Raw genomic sequence first — 13,180 nt, 5'->3', positions numbered from 1 at the left:
TATGAGCAACCAAACACATGCAAGAACATGGCACAGCCCTCTTTGCCGGTCCTGCGACATTTGTACAGCGTCATGCACAAAGTGTACAAATGTGATGAGCAATCAGACCCTCTTCAATAAAAGAACATTGAGTTGTGTTGCCAGTTTCTTTGTGTGTGAACTGTTGCTACTGTAGCTACATGGAGTGATCAGCAAACAGGATTTCAGCTGTTTTTCCCCCTAAATGTTTTCTTTACATTTAGTTATTTCCACCAAATAAATGTATATTTAATTACTGCATAAAGAAACAAATTATTAAGTATTCTTATCTAGAGGCAGCAGATAAACGGCATACTAGTTAAGCTAATCAGATGCTAAATTGTTCCCCAATTTATGCTTTTCTTTTACTTTATAGAATTTTTAAAATCTTTTCCCATTGAAGGACCCTTAAAACAGCTGAAAAGCATCTTTACAGAATTTTGTTACACTAATCTTACCTATTATGGTGCCTCTATATTTAATCTACATAGGCTGAGTCAATAACATACAACTGTTTCACTTAAACTGCTGTAAATTTGTTCAGTTATGCTTTATTATTATTTATATTATAGATACTGTTTACACTCAATGATTTTGTGAGGTTGCCGATCAGTTTTTCGATACTGGCAGGCCAAAAGCCCCACAATGGTTTACAAAACTGAAACCAGTAAAGCGGAGTGACCCAGAAGTTATTTGTTGCACCCTTTAAAAGTCACGAGAAACTCCAAATATCAGGTGAAGCAAACTGAAAATGGGATTCAAGATTAAGTCCCACCAGTTATTTCACACACATTGGTGTGTGATGAAATTGGTCCTCCACATTTGACCAATCCCTGTGGGGCCACACTGGGGAACTATTGGGTGGTTTAATCCCCCCAATCCAACCCCTTTGAAGCTGAGCATCAAGCAGGGAGGCATTGGGTTCCTGTCTTTGATATGACCCAACCAGGATTTGAACTCCAATTTCCCAGTCCCAGGATGGACACTCATACCGCTAGGCCACTGAGCTGATGAACTTTGGGCTGCAGGGTGGTGCACTTAGTAGCATTGATACCTCACGCTACAAAGGTCATAGGTTCAAATCCTGGCAACCGCCTTTCTGAGTGAACGTAACATGCTCTGTTCATGCATATACAGGTTTTCTTTGACAGATCAGAAACATTCCTGTTGGGCTAACTGGGGCCTCTATATTTCCGCTAGGTGTCATTGAGTGAGTGTGTGACTGTTTTCTTGTCTCTGTGTGTCTCTGTGGTGGTCTGGTGGCCTGTCCAGAGGTGGCCTCGCTTCATGCATGATGACCTCCGGACCCCTCAACCCTACTGAATGAAAAGAAGTCAAGATGATGAGTGAAAGTGTTGAACTTCCAAGATTTTTAGTATCCAGCTATCCATTTTATTGTAGATAAATAAAATGAGTTAAAATGTTTGTTTGTTTTTTGTTGTTTCTTAATCATTCCAGAGCTTGTTGAAGAAGAAAACAACTTGATTTGTTACATCCGGCATAAAAGGATGATGCATCTCTTGAGTTTGTTTTCTGGACTTTGCTGAATTTTTTCGGATAACTGAACCCCACATTTGCCTGCTGTCGTCATGTTCAGCATCAGAATTGACTGAAATTTCAAAGTTGTTTAAGACTTTTGCACAACACTGCAAATCATGTCAAGGTCATTGTGTGCAAAAATACTTTAGGAAAAAAATTGTTTTCATTTCTTTTTCAACACATTTTGAAACTCCCACACATGGATTAATGAAATCTTCTTCATGATTTCACCCGATGGAAACGTGGGAGTTTGTGTTGGGCTGGTGTTTGCACAGACTGACGCACTTCCACATATTTACTAGATAAGTGCAACAGCTGCTCCCTTCTGCTGCTGGTGTGACATCTATCTGAAGTGGGAGGGATGCATTTTTGGTGACTGAGTGTTTTCTTGGAGTCATGACAAGTTCTTTTGATGACTGGTGTCCCTGTATCACCTTATGAGGGCATACAAGAATTGCAAAGCCAATCTTAAAGCACACACAAATACACTGGACCACCTTTAGCTTTGATTACGGCACACATTCACTGTGGCAGTGTTTTGACACAAACCCTTTGTTTATTTTACAAAACGAGCCTTAAGAGCTATAAATGATGATCACTGAAAAGATCTCTTAACTCGTTATCAAACAAATTACTGAAATTTTGCGATTTAGCTTATTGGAAAATTCAGGGCGCGACCAAAAATTAAAAGTCACATATGCCAATATTTTGTTGGATCACCTTTAAAGTGATGATATGTATTTACCCTGGCCATAGGGGGGCAGTTCTTACCTAAATCATTGCAAGCAAGCAAGCAGTATTTTTGTGTTCGAGTGAGACCTTACCAATGGATGGCCCTTAGGGTCAAAAATCCCTGGCAGGCCAACCTCCAACAAAATAACAAACACATCAGACTCGCTTTCATCACTGGCAATGAGCGAAGAGGTAAATGTGTAAAACAACAATATTTATGAATAATGAAAGTTTTGTGACCATTTGTTACACATCAGTTAGTGTGTCTTGTCCTCACGGGAGAAAGGAAGCATGGCATCTAAGATGGCATTGCCCAAAGTCTTGGACCCACTTCATGTATTTTAGATCTGATTTTTATGGTTATATGTTACAAAGCCGCCAATATTTTTCAACAACTGGGCATCATTTAATTCTTTTTCAACAAAATTTTGATGGATGTTTCCAGAGATTAATGGTAAAAACTATACATTGTCTATGGCACAAATTCGCTGTGGCGTTGGTTCAGTAAGCTTCTGCAGTGTCACAAGGTTTATTTCCATCCAGTGTTGCATTAATGTTTCACCAAGATCTTGCACTGATGATGGTAGAGTCTGACCGCTGCACAAAGCCTCCTCCAGCACATCCCAAAGATTCTCAATGGCATTAAAGTCTGGACTCAGGGGCGGCCAATCCGTGCTCCCAGAACCACTCTTTCACTATCTGAGCCTGATGAATCCTGGCATTGTCATCTTGGAATATGCCCGTGCCATCAGGAAAGATGGAATAACCTGGTCATTCAGTATATTCAGGTAGTCAGCTGACCTCATTCTTGGAGCACATCCTGTTGCTGAACTTAGACTTAACCAAATGCAGCAATCCCAGATCACAGCACTGCCCCCACAGGCTTGTACAGTAGACACTATGTGAATTGGTTTAACTCTTAAATTGCATTAATTTCTGAATAAAAACCAACACATGTTCCATGCCAGAAATGATGACGTATGTGCTCCATCTCTATGATGTGCATCGTTGCGGTTTCCAGGGAGACAACTCAACAGTTAATATATTTTATGTCCATGCAACACTGGTTCTTTATAGACTAAACTGTAATTACTTTTAATGATTCATTATTTATCTGCTGTCCTGACGTCAGCTGTCTGGTGATTACTGAATTCAAACACAGATGTCAGGTTAGATCATTTAAATCTGAATGTTTTACTTTAATCTAGTAAGCATAGGATGTTTTTCAGTTATTGTGAAATTGTTTTAGTTTATTTCAAACAAAGGATGAATTTCTCCCGTAGAGGATTAAGACATTTTCCAATCAGTCACTACACTTATTAGTTCGCCACTAACCATTTTTAGCCAACAGTTAAGCTTTAGCTAACCACAGTGGGCCGATAACCACTTAGTTATTTAATCCCAATTAAATAACTTGTGCCCTAATATTTAAAAAAATACCAAAAAGTAAAAATGATAAAACCAGACTATATTTAAATACAGCAAATTTAAAACACATTAGATTTATTCTCCAGATAAAAATAACATTTGTCTGCATACATCCACTCACTGTTATTACTACAATTATTTTCTACATTCAAATTATTTAAATCATCATATTGCTTGAAGTACAGGGCGAGGAGGAGGAGTAGCAACCATTATTCATTCTGACTTATTAATCAGTCCCTTACCAATTAATAGCTACAGTTTGTTCGAACATCTTATTCTTAGTTTTCCTAATCCAGATTGCAAAACTGTAAAACCACTCTTGTTTGTAGTTTTATATCGTCCACCAGGCCCTTACTCTGAGTTTTTGGATCAGATCTCTGATTTTTTATCTGATTTGGTGCTAAATACTGATAAGGTCATTATAGTGGGGGATTTTAATATTCATGTGGACATTGAAAATGATAGCCTCAATGTAGCCTTTAGTAATATCTTAGACTCAATTGGTTTTACTCAAAGAATACATAGCTCCACCCACTCCTGCCATCATACATTAGACCTTGTGCTGACTTATGGCAGAGTGTGAAGAAATAACGATGTTTCCACATAATCCAGTCCTCTCGGACCACTTTCTGATAACCTTTGAGTTTTTTATAACTGAGTTCTCGAGACATCAAAGTAAATTTCACTATAGTCGGTCTCTATCTGACAACACTGTTGCATCTTTTAAATCAACTGTTCCATCTTTACTGTCCTCAGCATCTCAGCGGAACGTAGCAGAGGGCAATATTTTCAGTTCTAGCCCCTCACAAATTGATGCCTTAGTTCATCATGTTAATTCCTCTTTACGTGGGGCATTAGATGATGTTGCCTCTTTAAAAAAGAAGGTAATTAGGGACAGGAAGTTGGCTCCCTGGTTTAATTCTCATTTACGAGCCTTAAAACAAAACTCTAGAAAATTGGAGAGAACATGGCGCTCTACGCACCAAGAGGAGGCCTACCTATCCTGGAAAAATAGTCTTGTGCTTTATAAAAATAAGCTTCGACAAACTAGAACTACTTATTTCTCAGCATTAATTGAGGAGAATAAGCATAATCCTAAATTTATTTTCAGTACAGTTGCTAAACTTACACAGAATCATAGCTCTGAGCCATCTATTCCCTTAGCCCTCAGCAGCAATGAGTTCATGGGATTTTTTACAAGTAAAATTAATTCTATTAGAAACAAAATTTTTAACATCCTCCCTAATGCGATTTCTTCTTCCTCAGTAAGTGAGGCAGCATCAGAGGTGACTCTAGAACCTCATCTGTGCTTGAACCGTTTTGATTCAGTTGAGCTTTCAGAGTTATCAAAAATATTAGCTTCATCTAAACCTTCAACTTGCATTTTGGATCCAATCCCAACCAAATTATTTAAAGAAGCCTTTCCTTTGGTTACTGCCCCCATTCTAGATATAATCAATCTATCCTTAGTAAATGGCTCCAGATGACCCAATGAATTATAGACCAATATCTAACCTTCCATTTTTATCCAAAGTCCTGGAGAAAATAGTGGCCATCCAAGTATGTGAGCATTTAAACACTAATGCTCTGTTTGAGGAATTTCAGTCTGGTTTTAGAGAGTATCACAGCACTGAAACTGTGTTAGTGAGAGTTACAAATGATATTCTCATGGCCTCAGATAAGAATCTTGTGTCTGTTCTAGTCTTGTTAGATCTCAGTGCTGCCTTTGACACAGTTGATCACGATGTTCTTTTAGAAAGACTAGAACATGTTGTAGGGATCAAAGGAACAGCGTTAGGCTGGTTTAAATCCTACCTGTCTGACAGATTTCATTTTGTAAATGTACATGACAAATCGTCTTCATACTCCAGGGTTACTTGTGGAGTACCACAGGGTTCAGTGCTTGGACCAATTCTTTTTAATATATATATGCTCCCAATTGGTAAAATCATTAGACAGCATGGGATACATTTCCACTATTACACTGACAATACTCAGTTATATTTATCCATTTACCCTGATGAACCTAATCAGTTAGGTAGATTACAGGCTTGTCTTGAGGAAAAAAAAATTGGATGACTCTTAACTTCTTGCTTTTAAATCAAGACAAGACGGAAGTTCTCATCTTTGGACCAGAAATCCAGAAAAGGAAATTGCTTAGTCAATCACCTGACCTGAAAGGCATTACATTAATCTCCGAGAACAAAGTAAGGAACCTTGGTGTTATCTTTGATCAGGACATGTCATTCAAATCCCAGGTTAAACAGGTTTGTAGGATTTCCTTTTTCCACCTTCGGAATATTGCTAAGATTAGAAGCATCCTTTCCAGGAGTGATGCTGAAAAACTAGTTCATGCATTTATTACATCAAGACTGGATTACTGTAATTCATTACTCTCAGGAAGTCCATAGAATGTAGCTAAAAGTCTTCAGCTTGTCCAAAATGCTGCAGCTAGAGTTCTGATGAGAATTAAAAAGAGAGATCATATCTCTCCTGTCTTAGCTTCCCTACATTGGCTACCTGTTAAATTGAGAATAGATTTTAAGATCCTTCTTCTCACATATAAAGCTCTTAATAATCAAGCTCCATCATACATCAGTGATCTGATTGTTCCATACGTACCTAACCGAGCACTTCGCTCTCAGACTGCAGGTCTACTGGTGGTTCCCAGAATATCTAAAATTAGGATGGGAGGCAGATATTTTAGTTATCAGGCTCCTCTCTTGTGGAACCAGCTCCCAGCCTTAGTCCGTGAGGCAGACACCTTGTCCACTTTTAAGAATAGGCTTAAAACATTTTTAGTTGATAGGGCCTATGGTTAAAATCTGATGTTAGCCTAAATCAGGACAAGTGGGGGAGTAGAGGGAGGTGGAGTGTACAGTCGGCAAAGACGGCTCTCCCTTGCCCTGCCTCCAGCATGCCTCCATCTAAATAGGATAGATTATCCAGTTATCTCTGTAGTTATGCTGCTACAGGCTTAGACTGCTGGAGGATACACTGACCACTTTTCACACTCTACTGCTTTCTTCTACAATCTGCTCTTTAACTGTATTATTTCCTGCAATTTCAGCTGTTAACTTTATTTTATCTCTAAGTGTTTTTCTCCCCAGGATAAGCTACAACAATGTTCTGCTGAGCCGTGGCGGCCTCGTGGAGGGTGTCATTGTCTACCACACTGCTGCTAACCACTAAAACATTCTCCCTCTCCTGATAATAACTTTTTGCTTTCCTTGACGGATGTGCTACTGCTAGTTTATTCGTTTAATTATAGATCCACTAGGACAAATACAATAAAGTTTATCTCTCACCAAATAGAATATTTACTAGGACATCACAATATAACTATAGACACATTACTTTGTCTTTGTGTGTGTGTGTGTGTGTGTGTGTGTGTGTGTGTGTGTTTGTCTGCCTGCTCTGTCTTCTCGATCTCCAGTGAGTCGCGGTGGATGGCTGCTTATACCGAGCCAGGATCCTCTGGAGGTTTCTTCCTGTTAAAAGGGAGTTTTCCTCTCCACTGTCACTATATGCTTGCTTAGTATGAGGATTGCTGTATAGTCACTGACACTAGTCAGTGACTTGATGCAATTTGCTGGGTTCCTTATATAGGAAACATTATTTCTGATTGGCTCAATGAACTGACCTGAATTGGAATGTTTATTATGTGAAGTGCCTTGAGACGACTCTTGTCGTGATTTGGCGCTATATAAATAAACTTGAATTCAATTGGTCCAGAAAAATCCATTTCACAAGCCTAGAAATTTAGACAAACAGCAGCAGAAAACGATTTTGCTCTCCATGTCGGTCTGGCTGCCCCTTTGACCCGGCTCAACCCCGGATAAGTGTACAATGGATGGATGTAGATCTAGTCAAGTGTACCAGTTTGGTAGGTGGGATGATGCGACGGAGCAGAAAATCTAAAATGGCGACGGCTAGTTTTAAATAGCTTTAGCATCTTTGGCCTATTTAGACTTTGACTTTTCTTGGGAGTTGAAAGCAGATAGTTACTTAAGGCCTTTATTTAGAAAAAGGATGTATTTGCGTCTTCTGTATGCCCCGATGACTTAGCGGGGAGTACTTCACGATGTTCATTGTCCAATAGCATGTGGAAACAGTTTAAAAGTCAACCGTAGATTCCACCCCACGACTGAGATCTATGGGTCGTGGATAGGGTGGCTAGCCAGGTTACCGTTTCACACCAGTGGTTGGTACAGTTGCATAAAAAAGACTCAGGCTTTTCAAGACAAACCAGAAGCAGGCTTTTCTGAACCAGAACTTTATTTGTTATAAGCAATTATGACACACCTTCAGGCACTCCAAATAAATTAACTAAACCCATGATATGCACACCCTTTGCTTCTTTCACCTGTGGAGTTCCTTGTCTTTAAGAGGATTAACTCATAAAAAAAGATTTGTTGTAGCCCAAAGAATCACACGATTAGAGTAAAGGTTAGTCATTAGTTATAGTCTAAAAATATCACCAGAAAATGAGAACGTCAGGGTTTCATTCATCGTTTTCAAGACAAAACTTAGATATAATTTTTTTTATGGAATGATTTTTATCAGTAACTTGAATCTTGTGCCTGATACTTTTATTTATTTATTTTTTGGTGTGAAAACCATTTTTTTAATGCATACTATATAAATCTTGCATTTTTTTATTTAATCCTTTTTTCTAATGATTATTTCTACTATAATGGTTCAAAGCAGTGGCTGACCAAATTCATGTTAATGTTCTCTAATGAAAATTTCCCAATTTTAACAAAAAGCAGAAAGTTACACCAATAAAAATGTACAAAAGGGTGATTAAAAGCTAAAGTGCAACAAAAGTCATTATAAAACATTGTAGTAGTGCACCAATTCCATCATAAAGAGAAAATCAATAAAGAAAACCAAATACTAAGTCTTCATTTTGGTGAGGCAGTCCTTGGCTTATTATAAACCAGAAAGTCTGAGATGTCGTGCCACACATTGCTGTCATGGTAGAGGTAATTCATGGAGGACTGGAGAGAAGGCTGAAGAGTGTGAGGATAATACTCAAACAGCCACAAGACAATTCCCCAAACCAGAGTGGCAAAGAGCGGGAAAGGGTCCTGTTTGGGTGCAGGGATGAGTCCTTTTTCTACAGCCAGCCGCGACAAAGCAAACAGGATCCGGGACAGCAGGTACATGTTGATCTAAGTGGGAAAATGAAAGAAAGTTCATCAAATGTTGATCAGAAAACAAATGAATCCACCTACATGTGGAAGATGTTCCCTCTGCTCTAAAGTAGAAAAATCCTGGTAAACCAAGGAAAATGTCAAACAGTCTAGCAAAAAAATGATGGGAGTGCGCTTTTTTGTCACAAACAAGAGGCGTGGTTTTTAAAGGAACTGCAAGAAATATGCTGAACAAAAAACGAAATAGTATTAGAAAAAAATAACAATATCAATCATTATTAACAAATAAGCAAATAAAACACAAGATTATAAAACGTTAAAGGTGTTTGCAATTTCAGAATTTCCTTCCAGATTGAGCAGTTTCAGGGCTCATTCACTTTAGTTAAACTTGCTGGAGCTGACCACGTCCACCAATCCCCCACTCATGCTGCTATTAGCTGAGAAGCTCTGATATCCGGGAGAGACTCAAAGTAGAGCTGCTGCTACTCTAGCAGTAACTCTCTCTTGCACATGAGAGGGGTTCTATTTTGATTTCTAAATCAAACGACTTCTTTACGGCAAATCATTCCTAAGACCAAACACTGACAGAAAATTGCTACTTTTTGTTTTGTTTTGTTTTTTGGAGCTAGAGGTTGATCAATATTGATTTTTCTATTGCTGATACTGATTCCGATTTGTAAAGGTCACGGTCAGCCGATGGCCGGTTTGTGCTGCTGATTTTTTGGGCCAATTTTCATGACAAAAATTCAGACATTTCCCACCCTAACTTTATGCTCAAATGTAACAGGTAATGTCAGAGGATGCACAAAATCTCAGAAGCTGAATCTTCTGAACACTGAATTTAACCAACAGTTAAATGTTAATTTTGTGCACTGCTCGGTGTTAAAAGCAGACATCTAACTACAGTAAAGCTAATCAATAAATCAGTAAACTGACCAATTATTAAATATTCTAAACTGGTAAATACAATTTGTTTTGGCAAATCATTTTTAGAGCATTCATTAATGTGAATAGGCAGTACCGGGCTGCCTATGTGCCCAACTAAATTGAATTTAGTAAGGAGGTTTATCAGCTGATACAGATATATAAAAATGTCAAATATTGGCCCGATAAGTCGGTCTAACATAATACAAAAGGTGATTTTGCAATATGTCCCCTTCAAAGCAAAGTCATTGATAGAATTTTTGGATGAAAGCAGCAATAATCAGTAATGTATCACCAATCTGGTCAAGACAATAATGTCTAAAGGATTTTTATACTTGTTCAAATATAAGTACAGGAGTGATCCCAGGAAAACAGCAAAAAAAAAAATAAATAAATCCATTCGTACATACCACAAGAGGTCTGGTGTTGAGTAAAGAACAAGTGATGAGGTAAAACATTTTTCAGGTAAATAAGAGAAGTGCCAGAAAGTTTAGCTGTTGAAGGAACATCACGTAGGACTGACTTCCTCGTTCATGGACTGTTTAACCTCTTCAGACAGTGAAGCAGACAATGGAGGGCTATGATGTGTTTATCTTTGGTATGTTCGTCTTGTGTTATCAAAAAGGGCAAAAACTAAACTTTATTAATGTGTGTCAAAAAGAATCAAATAATGGGGCTATAATTTGTTGTTTTTCGTACCTGGCTATTAATGTTGTTGTTGTCTCCAAACACTAACCATCCTCCAACACAGGCAGCCAGGAACGTGTGCGACTGTAAGCTCTTCCCTTGGATCTTCTGCTGTAAGGCTTGGAGACCTTTGTATATGAACACAAAGCACGCCAGGTTCCTTGAGTGGGTGTATGTGGCTTTCAGAATGGCTCTGAGTTTGTCTTTCAGACTATCAACAAAAAAACAAACAAAGCCTTGATTTGTTATACTGCGTTATTTATTTATTGGGGTGGGTGCAAAATGTCTTACCTTCCACTTCTAAATAAAAATGTCATAACCAAGGCATGTGGTGCTCTGATTTTGGCCCCATATCTTCAAAGAAAAGACATTATTTATTTATTCAATCACATACAAACCATTAAAACAATAAACAGTTGGCTTATTAGCAGACCCTGACTGGTTAAGGTTTCAAAAACAAACAAAAGTACCAACACAAAAGGCTAAACCTCTGCCCAGAGAAGGAAACTAATGACGTAAAGGCAAAAGACGACACATATTGTTATAAAGGGGAGTTTTAGCTGTTTAGTGTTCAGAGCTTGAATTGTTTTTGAGACTAAACTTTCTTATTACATTAATGGTCAAATGTTGCATGCAAAATACCATTCTGCTACTTTAAATGGTAATAATCACTAACGTTATGGCATCCCAGCGTCATGCATAACTAGAACCAAAGGTCAAGTTCAATGGTTCTGACTGATCGGCTAAAAGAGCACAAGCTAAGCAAACGTAGCTAACTTATTTTTCACTCACACGACTCCGTTCCTGAACCCCTTCACAACTGCCAAAGCTGCTTTATATTTTTCCTGCTGTAAAATAGTATTGACTGTATACAGAATAGTTCTCATCAGGTCAGGACCAGGACCCGCCATGACGGACAGCAGGGCGGAGGACACAAATTAATGCAGGACATGCAGATGGTGTCACAATGAAAACGCTCCGTATTCGCGTTATGCACCGTATCACGCATTCCAGGCAGTGGCGGATCTAGGATTTTTCTGAGGGTGGGGCCATCAAGGGGCCACAATATTTAAAGAGGGGCCACGTACAGTCCAACATACTTGCATACTATTCCCAGTTTTGTATGGTAGATACAGTTTGCCACCTACACCATGTTGAAAAACGTTAATGCAAATGTACATCAGTTTTTACTGTACATAGACAAAATACAACCACACACAGCATTTCAGAAATTTTTGCATTCAATTTATTTTGCAAAGCCACAAATATCAGGTTAAAATATGTTTGTGTGTGGGAAAAAAACACCAGAAGAATATCACAGGACCCTCTGCTCTTGACTGGGAAATGTCTGGTGGGAAGTAAATTAAATAAATTCTGAGTCAATTGCTTATATCTCTCAACCTTTAACATTCATGGCATTCAATTTTGTCTCTAGATGACCAATGCAATGTTTGATTGATGCCAAATTAACAGAAAACCATCTCTGATGACCTCAATGGGATTTAGTTGTAAAGTCACAGCGCCCCTAGATGGGTTCAAACTTTATTAACTTCTAAAGACAAGGTCAGAATGGCATTATACTTGGCTTGTGACATCACAGGACTGCACCAAACACATTGATGTGGTTGTTGGTTCAAATCCCTGTAGCTTCGCACCTTTCAGCTCACTTGCTCTAGATAACTCACACAACGTCTGATTGATGCCAAAATAACAGTAAACCATCTTCGTCAACCAAAGCTGACCTCAATGGGATTTTTCTGTGGTTGGTCACAGCGCCCCCTAGATAAATTTAACCTTCAATGACTTCAAAAAACGTGGTCAGATTAGCATTCAAGTTGGTCTGTGTCATCACTCCACCTGTGTGGTAAAGATAAGAGTATGCCGTAGAAGTGAGACGTGGAGTTTAATGGTGTGCTCAGAGGGGATGCTGAATCAGGGTGAGGTGCGGACGAGGAGACTGTTCGTGGTTTTTGGTGTTGGGGTGGTCGACGTTTCTGTTCCACCGGATATGCCCTGGACTGGCCAGGCCGGAGCGGCGAGGGCCGAACAACGCTGCTTGCAGCTTTAATTTAAACCTCCAATCATTTAAGTTTTTATATGTATTTAGCTTGTACTTGACTCAAAATCTTATAATTGTAACTTTAAATAAATATATGCACACTTGTCACCTCTTTGGACTTTGCTTCTTTGTCAAGTCCCTATTAAGCTTTAAAATGAGCAAACTAGACAAGTGGAGGAGCTAAAATATTTTGACAAAATATTTCATAGCAGATAAAATTACATTCATGACATCCATCTTTGAGAATTTCTTGACTTTTTCTTAAATTTCTGTCAAGTGTTGATATTTTTCAGATTATGCTGCAGAAAACATTGCCAAAGCCACAAAATAAATTTAATTAAGTAAGTCTAAAGGGCTTAAGACCAGAAAAAGTAAAAGCAAATATGGGTTACTGGACACAAAATGTAAGAAAATTATGGATAATTAAAGATGAATTTTTCTCTTTTACCAGGCAAGAACACAAATGTCTTTTCGTCATGCTCATTTAGAACATTTTGTTTAAAAGAACTGACTTAAAGGTAATAAAGTTTAAACTGAAATGAAAACACACATTCCACATTTTAATTTTATTTATCGCCAAAGAATCCAGGTCACTGATACAAGAAACTCAAGATCTTAATAAATAAAATTCACC

At 38.3% G+C, this 13,180-nt stretch overlaps 1 protein-coding gene across 1 annotated transcript; it reads right to left on the bottom strand.

The window, feature by feature from the left end:
* Window positions 1–7,977: 7,977 nt before the first annotated feature.
* On the bottom strand, window positions 7,978–11,467 carry pxmp4 (peroxisomal membrane protein 4). Its single transcript, XM_015959227.3, has 4 exons — window positions 11,280–11,467; window positions 10,779–10,841; window positions 10,500–10,698; window positions 7,978–8,894 (listed from the first exon to the last, which is right to left on the bottom strand). The coding sequence occupies exons 1-4, from the start codon at window positions 11,396–11,398 to the stop codon at window positions 8,625–8,627; spliced, it is 651 nt and encodes a 216-aa protein (XP_015814713.3). The 5' UTR covers window positions 11,399–11,467; the 3' UTR covers window positions 7,978–8,624.
* Between the last annotated feature and the right edge of the window lie 1,713 nt (window positions 11,468–13,180).

This window comes from Nothobranchius furzeri, chromosome 3 (genome assembly GCF_043380555.1).
Source record: "Nothobranchius furzeri strain GRZ-AD chromosome 3, NfurGRZ-RIMD1, whole genome shotgun sequence".
NCBI lineage: Eukaryota > Metazoa > Chordata > Actinopteri > Cyprinodontiformes > Nothobranchiidae > Nothobranchius > Nothobranchius furzeri.
The sequence above is the reverse complement of the archived record's forward strand: the minus strand, read 5'-3'. Positions and strand labels throughout refer to the sequence as shown.

Excerpts from the sequence above, each read along its gene's own strand:
- pxmp4 (XM_015959227.3), bottom strand. The coding sequence starts at position 11,398 with ATGGCGGGTCCTGGTCCTGACCTGATGAGAACTATTCTGTATACAGTC. Across the intron at positions 10,842-11,279 it reads GGGTTCAGGAACGGAGTCGT|ATATGGGGCCAAAATCAGAG; the intron begins GTGAGTGAAAAA and ends TTTTCTTTGAAG. Across the intron at positions 8,895-10,499 it reads ACAACAACATTAATAGCCAG|ATCAACATGTACCTGCTGTC; the intron begins GTACGAAAAACA and ends TTTCCCACTTAG.